This window comes from Pleurodeles waltl, chromosome 5 (genome assembly GCF_031143425.1).
Source record: "Pleurodeles waltl isolate 20211129_DDA chromosome 5, aPleWal1.hap1.20221129, whole genome shotgun sequence".
Lineage (NCBI taxonomy): Eukaryota > Metazoa > Chordata > Amphibia > Caudata > Salamandridae > Pleurodeles > Pleurodeles waltl.
Genome location: NC_090444.1, coordinates 1,776,040,126 through 1,776,053,856, shown reverse-complemented (window position 1 = coordinate 1,776,053,856; position 13,731 = coordinate 1,776,040,126). Strand labels below are relative to the sequence as shown.

The 13,731-nt window shown below is 51.7% G+C and overlaps 1 protein-coding gene across 2 annotated transcripts in view; it reads right to left on the bottom strand.

Moving 5' to 3' along the window:
• Nucleotides 1-13,731, bottom strand: part of RBKS (ribokinase) — a 381,325-nt gene that overhangs the window by 270,908 nt on the left and 96,686 nt on the right. For both annotated transcript variants that reach the window (XM_069236222.1, XM_069236223.1), the window contains exon 3: nucleotides 3,932-3,995. In XM_069236222.1, the coding sequence (XP_069092323.1) occupies nucleotides 3,932-3,995 (64 nt within the window). The remainder of the gene's footprint in view (nucleotides 1-3,931; nucleotides 3,996-13,731) is intronic.

Here is a 13,731-nt window from a genome sequence, read left to right as displayed (position 1 = left end):
ACTGCTACGACCCCACCTCCCTCCACACTCTCAACCCGGGACGCTCCAGAACCTGCTTCCAAGCCAACCCTAAACGCACCCATGGACCCTTCGCATGCCTCACCTGCAAACGCACCTTCCACCGTGACTGCAGCCCACGCGCCAATAACCACCTCAAATGCATCCTCATCAACGCACGCTCCGTCCACAAGCACGCCATTGAACTATGGGACCTCCTGGACTCCACCGCACCGGACGTCGCCTTTATCACTGAGACCTGGATGAACGCCTCCTCGCCCCCCGACATCGCCATAGCCATCCCCGACGGCTACAAGATCACCAGGAGAGACCGCACCAACCAAGTCGGTGGAGGAATCGCCATCGTTTTCAAGGACTCCATCAACGTCACCACCTCCACCGAGGACATCCCCCTCGCCGCCGAACACATGCACTTCCAGATCCACACCGACCCCAGGACCACCCTCAGAGGAACTCTCATCTGCAGACCCCCTGGACCACGCGCCCTCTTCAGCGAATCCATCGCTGACTTCATCTCCCTGCACGCCCGTGCCTCGCCGGACTACATCCTCCTCGGTGACCTCAACTTCCACCTGGAGCAGAACAACGACCCCAACACCACCACCCTGCTAGACAACCTCGACAACCTCGGTCTCAAGCAACTGGTGAACACCCCCACCCACATCGCCGGACACACGCTCAACCCCATCTTCTCCGCCAGCAACCACGTATCCTTCAGCCACTCCTCCGTAGTACACTGGACCGACCACAGATGTGTCCACTTCACCTTCAGACGCAAGACTCTCCACCTCCGCACTCAACCCATCCCACGCAGACATTGGAACAAAATCCCAACGGAACAGCTTCTCTCCACTCTCAGCGACAACCAACCCACCTTCTCCACCGACCCCAACGACGTAGCCCTCAGCCTCACTCATTGGATCAACAAATGCGCGGACAACCTCGCACCCCTCAGACGCCTCACAAGACAGACCAGCACCAGGAAACCTCAATGGTTCACAGACACCCTCAAGGAATCCAAAAAAACATGCCGTACCCTCGAGAAAGCCTGGCACAAGGACCACACCGCAGAAAACATGTCTGCCCTCAAAAACGCCACCCGCGAACACCATCAGCTGATCCGCGCCACCAAAAGAACTTCCTTCACAGACAGACTGGACAAGAACACTCACAACAGCAAAGAACTCTTCAACATCGTCAAAGAGCTCTCCAATCCTAACGCCAACTCCAACTCCATCACGCCATCACAAGACCTCTGCAACTCCCTCGCTACCTTCTTCCATCGTAAGATCACTGACCTACACGACAGCTTCGGACACCAGACCCAGCCAACCACCACAGAACCTACAACCCCAGCCATCACCCTCAACGCCTGGACTCACATCAGCGCGGAGTAGACCAAAGCTACCATGACCTCCATCCACTCCGGTGCCCCCTCGGACCCCTGCCCACACTTCATCTTCAACAAAGCCGACGACATCATCGCCCCGCATCTCCAGACCATCATCAACAGCTCGTTTGCTTCTGCCACCTTCCCCGAGAGCTGGAAACACACGGACGTCAACGCCCTACTGAAGAAACCTACGGCGGACCCCAGCGACCTGAAGAACTTCCGCCCCATCTCGCTCCTCCCCTTCCCTGCCAAAGTCATCGAGAAGACCGTCAACAAGCAAATGACCAACTTCCTTGAAGACAACAACCTACTCGACCCCTCTCAGTCCGGATTCCGAGCCAATCACAGCACAGAAACAGCCCTCATCTCAGTCACAGACGACATCAGAACTCTGATGGACAACGGAGAAACAGTCGCCCTCATCCTCCTCGACCTCTCGGCTGCCTTCGACACCGTCTGCCACCGAACCCTAACATCCCGCCTGCGCTCCACCGGTATCCAAGGACTGGCCCTGGACTGGATCACCTCTTTCCTCTCCAACCGCTCCCAAAGAGTCTACCTCCCTCCATTCCGCTCAGACCCCACCGAGATCATCTGCGGCGTCCCACAAGGCTCCTCGCTCAGCCCGACTCTCTTCAATGTCTACATGAGCCCCCTCTCCGACATCGTACGCAAACACAACATCATCATCACCTCCTACGCCGACGACACTCAGCTGATACTGTCCCTCAACAAGGACCCCACTGGCGCCAAGACCAACCTGCAAGATGGAATGAAAGACGTTGCAGAATGGATGAAACTCAGCCGTCTGAAACTGAACTCAGAAAAAATGGAAGTCCTCATCCTCGGAAACACCCCGTCTGCCTGGGACGACTCTTGGTGGCCCACGGCCCTAGGCACCGCACCAACCCCCTCAGACCACGCACGCAACCTCAGATTCATCCTGGACCCGCTTCTCACTATGACCAAACAAGCCAACGCCGTATCATCTTCCTGCTTCCTCACTCTCCGCATGCTCCGTAAGATCTTCCGCTGGATCCCCGCCGACACCAGAAAAACTGTGACCCACGCCCTTGTCATAAGCCGCCTGGACTACGGAAACACCCTATACGCAGGAACCACCGCTAAACTCCAAAAACATGTGCAGCGAATACAAAACGCCTCCGCCCGTCTCATCCTCGACATACCCCGCAACAGCCACATCTCCACCCAGCTGAGACACCTGCACTGGCTTCCCGTCAACAAAAGGATCACCTTTCGGCTCCTCACCCACGCACACAAAGCCCTCCACAACAAGGGACCCGAATACCTCAACCGTCGCCTCAGTTTCTACACGCCCACCCGTCAACTTCGCTCTGCCAACCTCGCACTCGCCGCCGTCCCTCGCATCCGCCGCACCACAGCAGGTGGGAAGTCCTTCTCCTACCTGGCAGCCAAGACATGAAACTCCCTCCCCGCCAACCTCAGGACCACCCAGGACCACCCTGCATTCCAGAGGCAGCTCAAAACCTGGCTCTTCGAGCAGCAGTAACCCCCTCCCCCTAGCGCCTTGAGACCCTCACAGGTTAGTAGCGCGCTTTATAAATGTTTTTTTATTTGATTTGATTTGAATCTCCTAGCAATACATATTCTCTTTCAGGTATACCCTAACTTCAGTGATGTTAATTATTATGATTTCATCATGATCAAGGTCATGTGACATCATTTTCTTAGACTGAGGGTCAAATGTGATATGATGTCACTTCCTGCGATGTCACAAGGGCAAGAAAAATGGCATGTGATGTCACTTCCGCTACTCCTTGCTTTTTGATGAATTGACCTTCATGGGGTCAAATGTGATATGATTTAATGAAGGCAAAAAACGGTGTGTGATATCACTTCTGCTACACTCTGTGTGTACTCCTGGTTTTCTTTATTCTGTTCCCAACCAGACCCAACACACGGTGATCTATCTACCATGTAATGCACCTCATGTTCACAACGCTTCTGCTACAATGAAAATGGCCAGTGAAACAAACCACTCACATGTCATAAGCCTTAAAGAAGTAAAAATGACATGAAGATACAATTATTCAATGTAAGCCTCTGGATGAGCCACAAGATAACTTTTGTGCACTAAGTGTGACTGTATTAGAGGACCTGGCCTACTGAGAAGACCTTTAAACAAATCTCTAACCCCCAAGTTAAATCACATGCCAGCAAGTACTGCTGCCGAACAGAGAGTACCTTTGTCAGGGAAGGATGCTACATGCCTTCAATAACAAGCAAGCACTTCCACTATTAGCAAAGAATAGGGCTCAAATCAACTTCCTTGAACACAATGTATGTGCGCATAAAGAGCTGGAATGCACTTCTGTGCATCATGTTTACCATAAAAAACATACTGCTAACATTCCATTTCACAAACAATAAGTTGTATCAAGAGTATGTAAGCATGCTCAGTGCACTTTTAACAAAGTTAGGACAACGCAAACAAGAAATGTTGTCAAAGTAACAAAAGTAACACAAAGGATATCTTACCTGTACAGACATTGTTCTTTTTGAAGTTTTCTAAGTAATCATTGCCAAAAGAGTCCTTCCCAACCTATACAAAAAAAGCATATATGTTAGATCAACGGTTCTTAACTTGTTTACCTCTGTGGAATCATGCTGTAAACCTGGTGACCCCTCCGGAGTTATTATTGGACTCCACCGACTCCTGGGCCTAAGAAATTTCTCTGGGGTTGACCTCAAAATAACACAGAAAAATACAAAAACAAGTGTACACCAAATGCTCAAATATTGAAATATTTTGTATAATTCACAATGAAATATAGAAAAAGTTTTCACATTTTCGATGTTGCTTCTTTATTTGTATATATTATTCATTTAAATGGATTAATTTTAACGTTATTTGGTTTTGTTAAACACTAGTGGCCCCGCCGGGGGCCTCGTACCACATGTTAAGCACCCCTGTGTTAGATATTTTGCTTGGAATGAAAACTTTAGCATTCTTAAGCAAGACATGTATGTTACTCGATGGCACATGCATTACATCCAAAGGATTTAAACAGGATTCGTTTTTACTATGGTCAGTGGCTACCCTGAAAATACAAAAAAGGATGGAGCCCTCACAGACTGTCCCTGGACGTCTTGGAATGATGAATAAAGGACTATTTGACAAAAGTCTACCTTTTGACTAAGCTAGTAAGTTAAGACAGGGGCAGCTCCTGTACCCTTCGGGCACGGGCCCTTTAACTGTTTAAGAGGCCACCACAGTGGCGTAGCGTGGGTTGTCAGCACCCGGGGCAAGGCAAGTAATTTGCGCCCCCTAACCCGGGGCAAGGCAAGTAATTTGCGCCCCCTAACCCGTGGATTTTAGCACTCGAGTCTCTTCCAAGATGTTGCGCCCGGTGCGGCCGGCCCCCCCTGCACCCCCCACGCTACGCCACTGGGCCACCATTCTCCTGGGACCTCCAGCCTGCACAAAGTCAATAAATATCTGTGCGATATGAGAGAATCAGGGGCCCCTCTTCACATTAGGGGGACCCCATTATTTTGCATTACGCCAGTGGGTCATGAGGCAGGGTTTTGTTTCACGGGTCCTCTGAAGGGGAAATGAGGTGGCCATCTGGGAAGGTAGTAAAGAGGTATAAAACTGTAGCTCTGTGGGTACCCACAAACCTTCTTAAAAGATTATGACAGCCAATTTACACACCTGCAGGTAGTGCCATAAAGGTTTTAAGTACTGGAAAAGTTAGGTATCCTCCAGGTGAATTAAAACATATGACATGCCATACATGGTGGTATGTGCTTCACACACACATTCCTGCTGAGAGTTTGTTCTGTGGAAAATTCACAGCACTAACTATAGAGGAAGAGTGTATGGCTGGGCATCTAAAAATGATGGTGACTTCTATACACTTCTGGAAGTTTTGTTAAACGCCTGAAAGTCCTGTCAAAATTATAGGAGTCAACGTACAATGCAGACAACAGAAGTTTAAACCATTTTGTCTACAACAGGCTTCTCCAACGAGTATCTGGTGAGCCACTGGTAGCTCTCAAGCTACCTGTGAGTAGCTCTACTATGTGCAGTCCAGCCTACTTAACTAGAAGCTTTTGCTTGTTTGAATTGATGTACATATACCAACATTGAAAAGTGAGTATTCGAGATGACAATGGATGTATTTTCAAAACCCATCATTTACATATTATTATATATTAATATAACAGATATTTGAGTGATAAATCATGCAGCACTGGGGAATTTATGGCTTATATTATTGTTATGATTTTTTTTTTGTGTTTATTAAACAAGAACCAGCAAACAAAGAAAAGTACAGTTCACATACAATATACAGTAAACGTAATCTGCGAAGAGGCCTTGTATCATAACATCAGCCCTGTTTCAAGGCAAAAGATAGGATAGAGTACTACTATAAATGGGTGCCCACAATACGAGGCACGCGTGAACAGAAGAAACGGAACTGAGGAGGGGGAGAGAGGAGAGGAAAGAGGAAAGGGGGGAAGGAAAAGAAAGCAGCGCTGCCATCATATCGCCCATCTAACAGGGGACTTACCTTGCTACCTCAAAGAGGAAGACTGCGACAGCTGAATACTCAAAGGAATGCATGCAGAATTAGTCATTTCTTTGTGCTCGGGCCGCAAGAAAGGTAATCAGAGGGGCCCAGATATCCAGTGGGCGAGACCCCTCTGGCATCAGCTCCCAGTAAACTGTTCCTGGCAATATGCAGCATCATTCAACCAGTCATCACATCTGGGCATTCGTGTCCCTCCCCAGCACAGCGATACCCTATACTTAGCCAGTAACAGCCGCAGTGCCACCAATCAATCGTCTGGATGCAGAGGGGATCTCTTCAATGTGTCCCAGAAGAGCAATCTCAGGGGTGCGCGGCAGCTCAAGCTCAGTCATCTCTTCAAGCGCATGCAGTATCTCCGATCAGTAACCACGCAGCGCCACACAGTCCCACACCAAATGCAGAAAATCCACCTCCAGGGGAGGAACAACGTTCACATCTAGTATCCAGCCTAAGGCCCATTCTCTTCAATCTACTAGGCGTGTAATACAGACAGTGTAGGAAGTTAAGGTGTATAAGGCGTAACCTATAATTAGGAGAGAGTTCCTGCATTTGCGCGCAGCAATAGCGCCACCCAGATCCACCTCCCAGTGCACCTTAGCCTCAGACTCAGTAAAAGTCTGCATACAAACATACAGTCTCGTAATGAGGCGTCGGGCGGACGGAGCCGTATACACCACCTCCAGTGCCCGGCACAGCAGGGGCTCCGCAGGGAAGCAGGAGTACCATGCCCGCAGCAAGGCCCAGATCCTGAAAAAGAATAATCGATAGATCGCGGTGTCACAAAGGGCTCCCAGAGTGTTCTACAAGGAGACAAACGTCCCTGCCTGGAACCAAGACACCAAAGTGGTCATATTCAACTCCCGGAGGCGCTCAGATAGCTGGCCATCCTCTGATGAAGAAATGCCCACCACTTCCCACACTGAAGGCGCAAACACGTCACGTATACCAGCCCACCTCGGCAAGCACGTCCAAGCCCGCGCCGAGCATGCCAGAGTGTCCACACCTCATCGATGGGGCGATGCGGTCCGCCAATCACCCCTGCCAATCTATCAATCCATATCGAATCATGCTCCAGAGCCAGATACTGCAAATAACGTATGGGATGGAACCAAAAATGTGCAAAGTGGGCCTGCGCGCAGTAGTAGTACAGCTTGAGATCCGGGGCCGCGAGGCCACCCTGCTCGAACGGAAGAGTCAGAGTCTCCCACGAAATTCTGGGCTGTCCTCCCGCCCACACAAGAGTCACGAGTGAAGATCTAAGCCGTTCCAAGAAGCCCGTTGTGAGAACAAGAGGTAAGTTAATAAGGAGATACAAGAATTTAGGCAGAACCACCATCTTCGCTATCACGATGTGTCCTGTCAGTGAGAGCGGCAGCGAGCGCCAGACCGCCACCTTATCCTCCAGCCACACAACTGCTACTGCAAAAAGCAGCGGTGAAAGCGGGCACCCCTGACGATTGCCCTTAGCAATCGGAAAAGAATCAGACAGCATCCCGTTGATCCTCAATCTGGCAGTCGGTTTTGAGTACAGCAGACGGATTAATTGAATGAACCTGGGGCTAGTCCCAACTCTAGCCAGTAAGGCGAACACGTATGGCCAAGCCAGCGAGTCGAACACCTTCATGGCATCTAGAAAGACCGCCGCTGCGCGGTCCTCAGGTCCGATGGTCTGAGCGATCGCAAAAAAGGTACGAAGATTATACAGTGTCAAAAATCCCAGCACAAAACCAGACTGGTCCGGCAGTACCAAGGATGGAAGCAGGGACTGAAGGCGGACCGCAATGAGCTTCGCCAAAATCTATATTTATTAGTGAAAGCGGCCAATAAGAATCGCAGCTCCTGGGGTCAATCCCAGGCTTTAAAATCATCACTATAAGAGCCTCCCGCAGTGAGGCCGGGAGAGTACCATTCTCCAGCGCTTTAGCACAAACCTTAAGGAGGCGAGGCACTAGGATATCAGCATATTCCTTATAAAAGGCAGGCGTCACGCCATCCAATCCCGGGGCCACATCCTCCACTGAGAAAGGGGTATCAAGATATTGTCTGTGGGAGTTCTCAAGCCAGAGCAGGCTGATCCCCTCAAAATAATCAGCAGCGTCTAAAGCATGCATTCCCGGCCGCTCAGCATACAGATCCAAGTAAAAGTCAAACATGACACGCTTAACCTCCTCTGTACCCGTCCGGAGCGTCCCAGCCGAGTCAGTCAGTTCCACTATATAATTCCCAGCCCACGGCTTATGAAGCATAGCAGCTAGTGTCTGTCCAGCCCTCTCGCCTTCACCATATCTCCTTGCTTTCGCCTCGTAACCTACGAAGCACACCTTGCGAAGCGCCGCCTCCTCATATCGGGTCAACGCCTCCCTGAATTCGGCCAAGAGGCCGACAGACCAGTCAGATGCCAGATGCCTTTCCAAGTCAGCAAGTCGCGCCTCCAGATCTGTCAACTCCCGTCTGAGTGCCCTCAGCACCCCGTGCTGTTTAGCAAGACAAATGCCTCGGATTACAACCTTAAAGGCTTCCCACAAAGTGCCTGCCGAGGTCACTGAACTCTGATTAACGTCAAAGTAGTCCACGATAGCAGTGCGGATCTCCTCCCAGAGGACACACTCTCTCAGCGCCCCACAGGGCAACCGCCACGAAAACGCACGGCCGGGGCCTCCAAGCACATGCAGCTCCAGCAAAACCGGTGAATGGTCCGATAGAGTGCGAGGCATATGTTCAACTGACTGTGTCCAGAGTTCCACATCTCTGGTGCCCTGCCATCTAGCTATTCTGGACCAGCTGCCATGTGTGTAATTGGCACACGTGCCCTGTCTATCCACTCCATGTCTTGCCCTCCACAGGTCCACCAGAGCGCCCTCAGCCATGATGTGTGAAAGTGCCCTCGCACCTGTCACATGTTGGGGTCTGGCCTGGCTCTCACGATGCGCCTCCGGGTCCAGGACCACATTAAAGTCACCACCCCATAGTAGAGAGCCAGGACCCAGCGAACCAACCAATCGTCAGACTTCCCCAAAAAACTCAGGGTCGTCAACATTAGGACCATAGATGGACATCAGGTGGAGCGGCCTATCGTACAAGGTGCCCTTCATCATGACATAGCGACCTCACGGGTCCACAAGCACCCACTGGGGCGCCAGGGCAATCCCTTCCTGATCAAAATCACCACCCCGTGCATAGCCCAAATACACTGCCATGTAACATTCTCCAATCCAGCCAGCCTTCACCCTTGCTCTCGTACCCTCAACCAAGTGAGTCTCCTGCAGAATACATATATCAATGGCATGGCGCTGCATATATGCCGACAACAATCGCTTCTTGCGTCCATCATTCAGCCCCCTGACGTTCCAGGTGATGCACCGAATCATAGTCACGCTTGTAGGTGACTATCAACCATCCCCCAAATTGCACGGCATCCCCAGCCGCTAGACAGAAAGCAACAGCTGCAAAGAAAAGAGGGAGGGAGGAAAAAGACAACACTAATAACCTCCACAACAAACACTGCACGTTCCCACCCTCACTGGCTCCCCTATCGGGCCCGCCCAGTGACCCCACCCTCACCCAAACTCATTTCCCACTGCAGAACAACAAATGTCTCAATCGGACTCATCCAGCGGGGCCATCTGGGAACCACCCCAATTGGGGAGGATGGGCAGGAGAATCAGGATAACATCTATAGCCCAAGACCAGCCCTGTCAGTGTAAGCCCAAGTCTGCTCCATGCCAATGGCAGTCTGCAGCCCAGGGACCGCCGCGGTCCTCAACAACAAAACAGAATTTAATTATTATCGCTGGCGACAGGGGCATCATCACCCTCCCCATCCGCCTGTGCGCTGGTCGGAGGCGCTTTGTTAGGAATAGTCTTACTGTATTTGTTGCCTGTTTCGGATCCGTAAAGAAGTGCAGCTTGCCCTTATGTAGTATGTGCAGATTGGCAGGGTAAATAAGAGAGACCTTAGCGTCTGTCTGACTCAAGGTGCGTTTGACCGGGAGAAACGCCCTGCGGGCAGCCTATAATCCGGGAAAAAACTGAGCTCATTGTTTTTGTATATCACTGGGCGACGCTCACGGGCAAGCCGGAGGATGGTATTGCTGTCCCAGTAGTTCAACAAACGCACTATGATTGGACGTGCTAGCGTCCCATGCGGAGGCCGCGAACCAAGCGACCAATGGGCCCACTCCACCACCAGTACCGGAGAGAGCTCGCCAGGGAAAAGTGTTGTAAGCATAGTCTTAACAAAGTCTTCCATCTGTCCCATGGCCATCGTCTCCGGCAGGCCCAAAATGGGAATGTTATTGTGACGGGACCGGGCCTCCAGATCTTCGTTCTTATTACAGATAAGCTCCAGCACACATTCCATCTGCAATAGCTTCTCTCCATCTCCGCAGCGGCCATCCTCTAAATCCGATGTGCGGGATTCCACGTGGTCGAGACCCTCTCCTTTAGGCAATCCATTTGCTCAGTCAGATGGTCAAGCTTCCCATCTATGCTAGCCAGGCTGTGTTTAATGTCAACAATCATGGCTTTCACAGCGGGAGACTGCACGTCCTCCTCCTGGGATAGGTCGTCCAACGACATGCCAGCCTGGCTACTCTTTTTTTTGCCCTCAAACGTAAGTTTGGGCTGCTTCAGATCCGCCTTCCCCATCACAGTCAGGATTCGCCACTACACTCAACTATGCATCGTCAAGCTCCTCAACTCAGGCAGCCACTCGGGTCAGAGCGAGATCAGGACTCCGCCAACCTCCTGATGCGGCCAAGGGCCAGTCACCCGCACCAGCTGCCTCAAGGCAGAGCCAGCATGCTTCTCCAAAAACGAAATGGGCCCCGGCCAGCAGGTCCAGGGCAATCCAGCGATGAACTTCATCCTCCAGCCCCCGTAGCTGTCTCCGCCACCGAAGCCACAGGCCACGGGGCCAGGCCAACACCACCAGGGGGGCTACGACAGGAAGCCAACAGCCTAGGCGCCAACCAATACCACCAGGCCTTGCCGCAGAAGTCGGGGATGGCTGCCCTCCACTTGCGACCCCCCAGCACCAACGCACCGTCGTGCTCACAAGCCACTGGCACGTGCCCTCCCCTCCCCCCACCTACCAGTCAGGACAGCCCCTAAGGTGCCCTGAGCTCAGGTGACCCCTGCCTTTAGAAATCCTCTCTCTTGGGTTTGGAGGATTCCCCTAATAGGAATAGGGATGTGCCCTCCTCCCCTCAGGGAGGAGACACAAAGAGGGTGTAGCTACTCTCCAAGACAGTAACCATTGGCTACTGCCCCCCTGACATAAACACACCCCTAAATTTAGTATTTAGGGGTGACCCTGAACCCAGGAAATCAGATTCCTGCAACCTGAAGAAAGAAGAAGGACTGCTGCCCTGAAAGCCCCTCAGAGACGACGGAGACACCAACTGACTTGGCCCCAGCCCTACCGGCCTGTCTCCAGACTCAAAGAACCTGCACAGCGACGCATCCAGCGGGACCAGCGACCTCTGAGGGCTCAGAGGACTGCCCTGCACCTAAAGGACCAAAAAACTCACAAGAACAGTGGTACTTTCAGAAACTGCAACAACTTTGCAACTTTGAAACAACTTTAAAGAGACTCTCACTTCTCCCCAGAAGCGTGAGTCTTCACACTCTGCACCTGACCCGCCCGGCTCGAGTCCAGGACAACAAACACCGAAGAGAGGACTCCCAGGTGACTCCAATGACGTGGACACCCTGAGTTGACCCCCCTGCACCCCAACATCGACGCCTACAGAGAGGATCCAGAGGCTCCCCCAACCGCGACTGCCTGGTAACAAAGGAACCCGACGCCTGGACCAAGTACTGCACCCGCAGCCCCCAGGACCGAGAGGAACCACCTACCAGTGCAGGAGTGACCAGCAGGCAGCCCTCATTCTAGCCCAGTCGGTGGCTGGCCCGAGAAGGCCCCCTGTGAACTGCCTGCATCGCCTAAGTGACCCCTGGGTCCCTCCATTGCTTTCTATAGCAAACCCGATGCCTACTTTATCTACTGTACCAGGCCGCCCCTATGCCGCTGAGGGTGTGTTTTGTGGGCTTGTGTGTGTGTCCCTGCCCCAGTGCTCTACAACACCCCCATGGCCTGCTCCCCGAGAACGCAGGTACTTACCTGTAAGCAGACTAGGACCGGAGCACCCCTGTTCTTCATAGGCGCCTATGTGCTTTGGGCCTTCCTTTGACCTCTGCACCTGACCAGCCCTGTGTTGCTGGTGCTGTGGCTTTGGGGTTGCCTTGAACCACCAATGGTGGGCTACCTATGTCCAAGGAGACTGACTGTGTAAGTACTTTACTTACCTGAGAAACCTAACCAAACTTACCTCCCCCAGGAGCTGTTGATTTTTGCACACTGTCCACTTTTAAAATAGCTTATTGCCATTTTAACCAAAACTGTGTGTATTACTGTTTTAAATCAAAGTTCTATACTTACCTGTGTGAAGTACCTTGCATTTTATGTCCTTACCTCAAATCTTGAATCTTTTGGTTCTAAAATAAATTAAGAAAAGATATTTTTCTATATAAAACCTATTGGCCTGGAGTTAAGTCTTTGAGTGTGTGTTCCGCATTTATTGCCTGTGTGAGTACAACAAATGCTTAGCACTACCCTCTGATAAGCCTACTGCTCGACCACACTACCACAAAATAGAGCATTAGTATTATCTAATTTTGCCACTATCAACATCTAAGGAGAACCCTTGGACTCTGTGCACACTATCTCTCACTTTGAAACAGTATAAACAGAGGCACCTTCCTACAGTAACCACTTACTGTACTGTACTTAAAATGGGGTTACTAGATAATAAAAAGTTATTTACTAGTTGCAAACTCTGGGGGTGATTCTAACTCTGGCGGGCGGCGGAGGCCGCCCGCCAGAGTTCCCCCGCCAGAATACCGCACCGCGGTCATTAGACCGCTGTGGGTATTCTGGGTTTTACACTGGGCTGGCGGGCGACCGCCAAAAGGCCGCCGGCCAGCCCAGTGTAAAACTACCTTCCCACGAGGACGCCGGCTCCGAATGGAGCCGGCGGAGTGGGAAGGTGCGACGGGTGCAGTGGCACCCGTCGCGAATTTCACTGTCTGCAGTGCAGACAGTGAAATTCATTGTGGGGCCCTCTTACGGGGGCCCCTGCAGTGCCCATGCCATTGGCATGGGCATTGCAGGGGCCCCCAGGGGCCCCACGACACCCCATACCGCCATCCTGTTCCTGGCGGGCGAACCGCCAGGAACAGGATGGCGGTATGGGGTGTCTGAATCCCCATGGCGGCGCAGCGCGCTGCGCCGCCATGGCGGATTCAAAAGGGCAGCGGAAAACCGGCGGGAGACCGCCGGTTTTCCACTTCTGACCGCGGCCGAACCGCCGCGGTCAGAATGCCCTGCGGGGCACCGCCAGCCTGTTAGAATGACCCCCTCTGTGTTTTAGCAAATCGCAGGATTTCCCACAGCTAAATAGCTTTGTACATCTGACCCTAAATTCAGCCAAAATCAGTCTACGAGTCGCTAAAAGTGATCACTGATGTTCTTATTTTTTGCATAAATGCTTACATAACAGTATGCACGTAATATGAAAGTGCCGGATATGGACCATTAATCCTGCCCCTGGGCGCACAACTCCTAAGTGGCTTGTGATAGCCTTATCTAGTTCAAGACTTGTCCAGGACTCCTCAGCAGTCCCTGTTTTGCAGTCACCAGGCCCTTTTATTTTGAGGTCTCTTCATAAATTCTGTTGT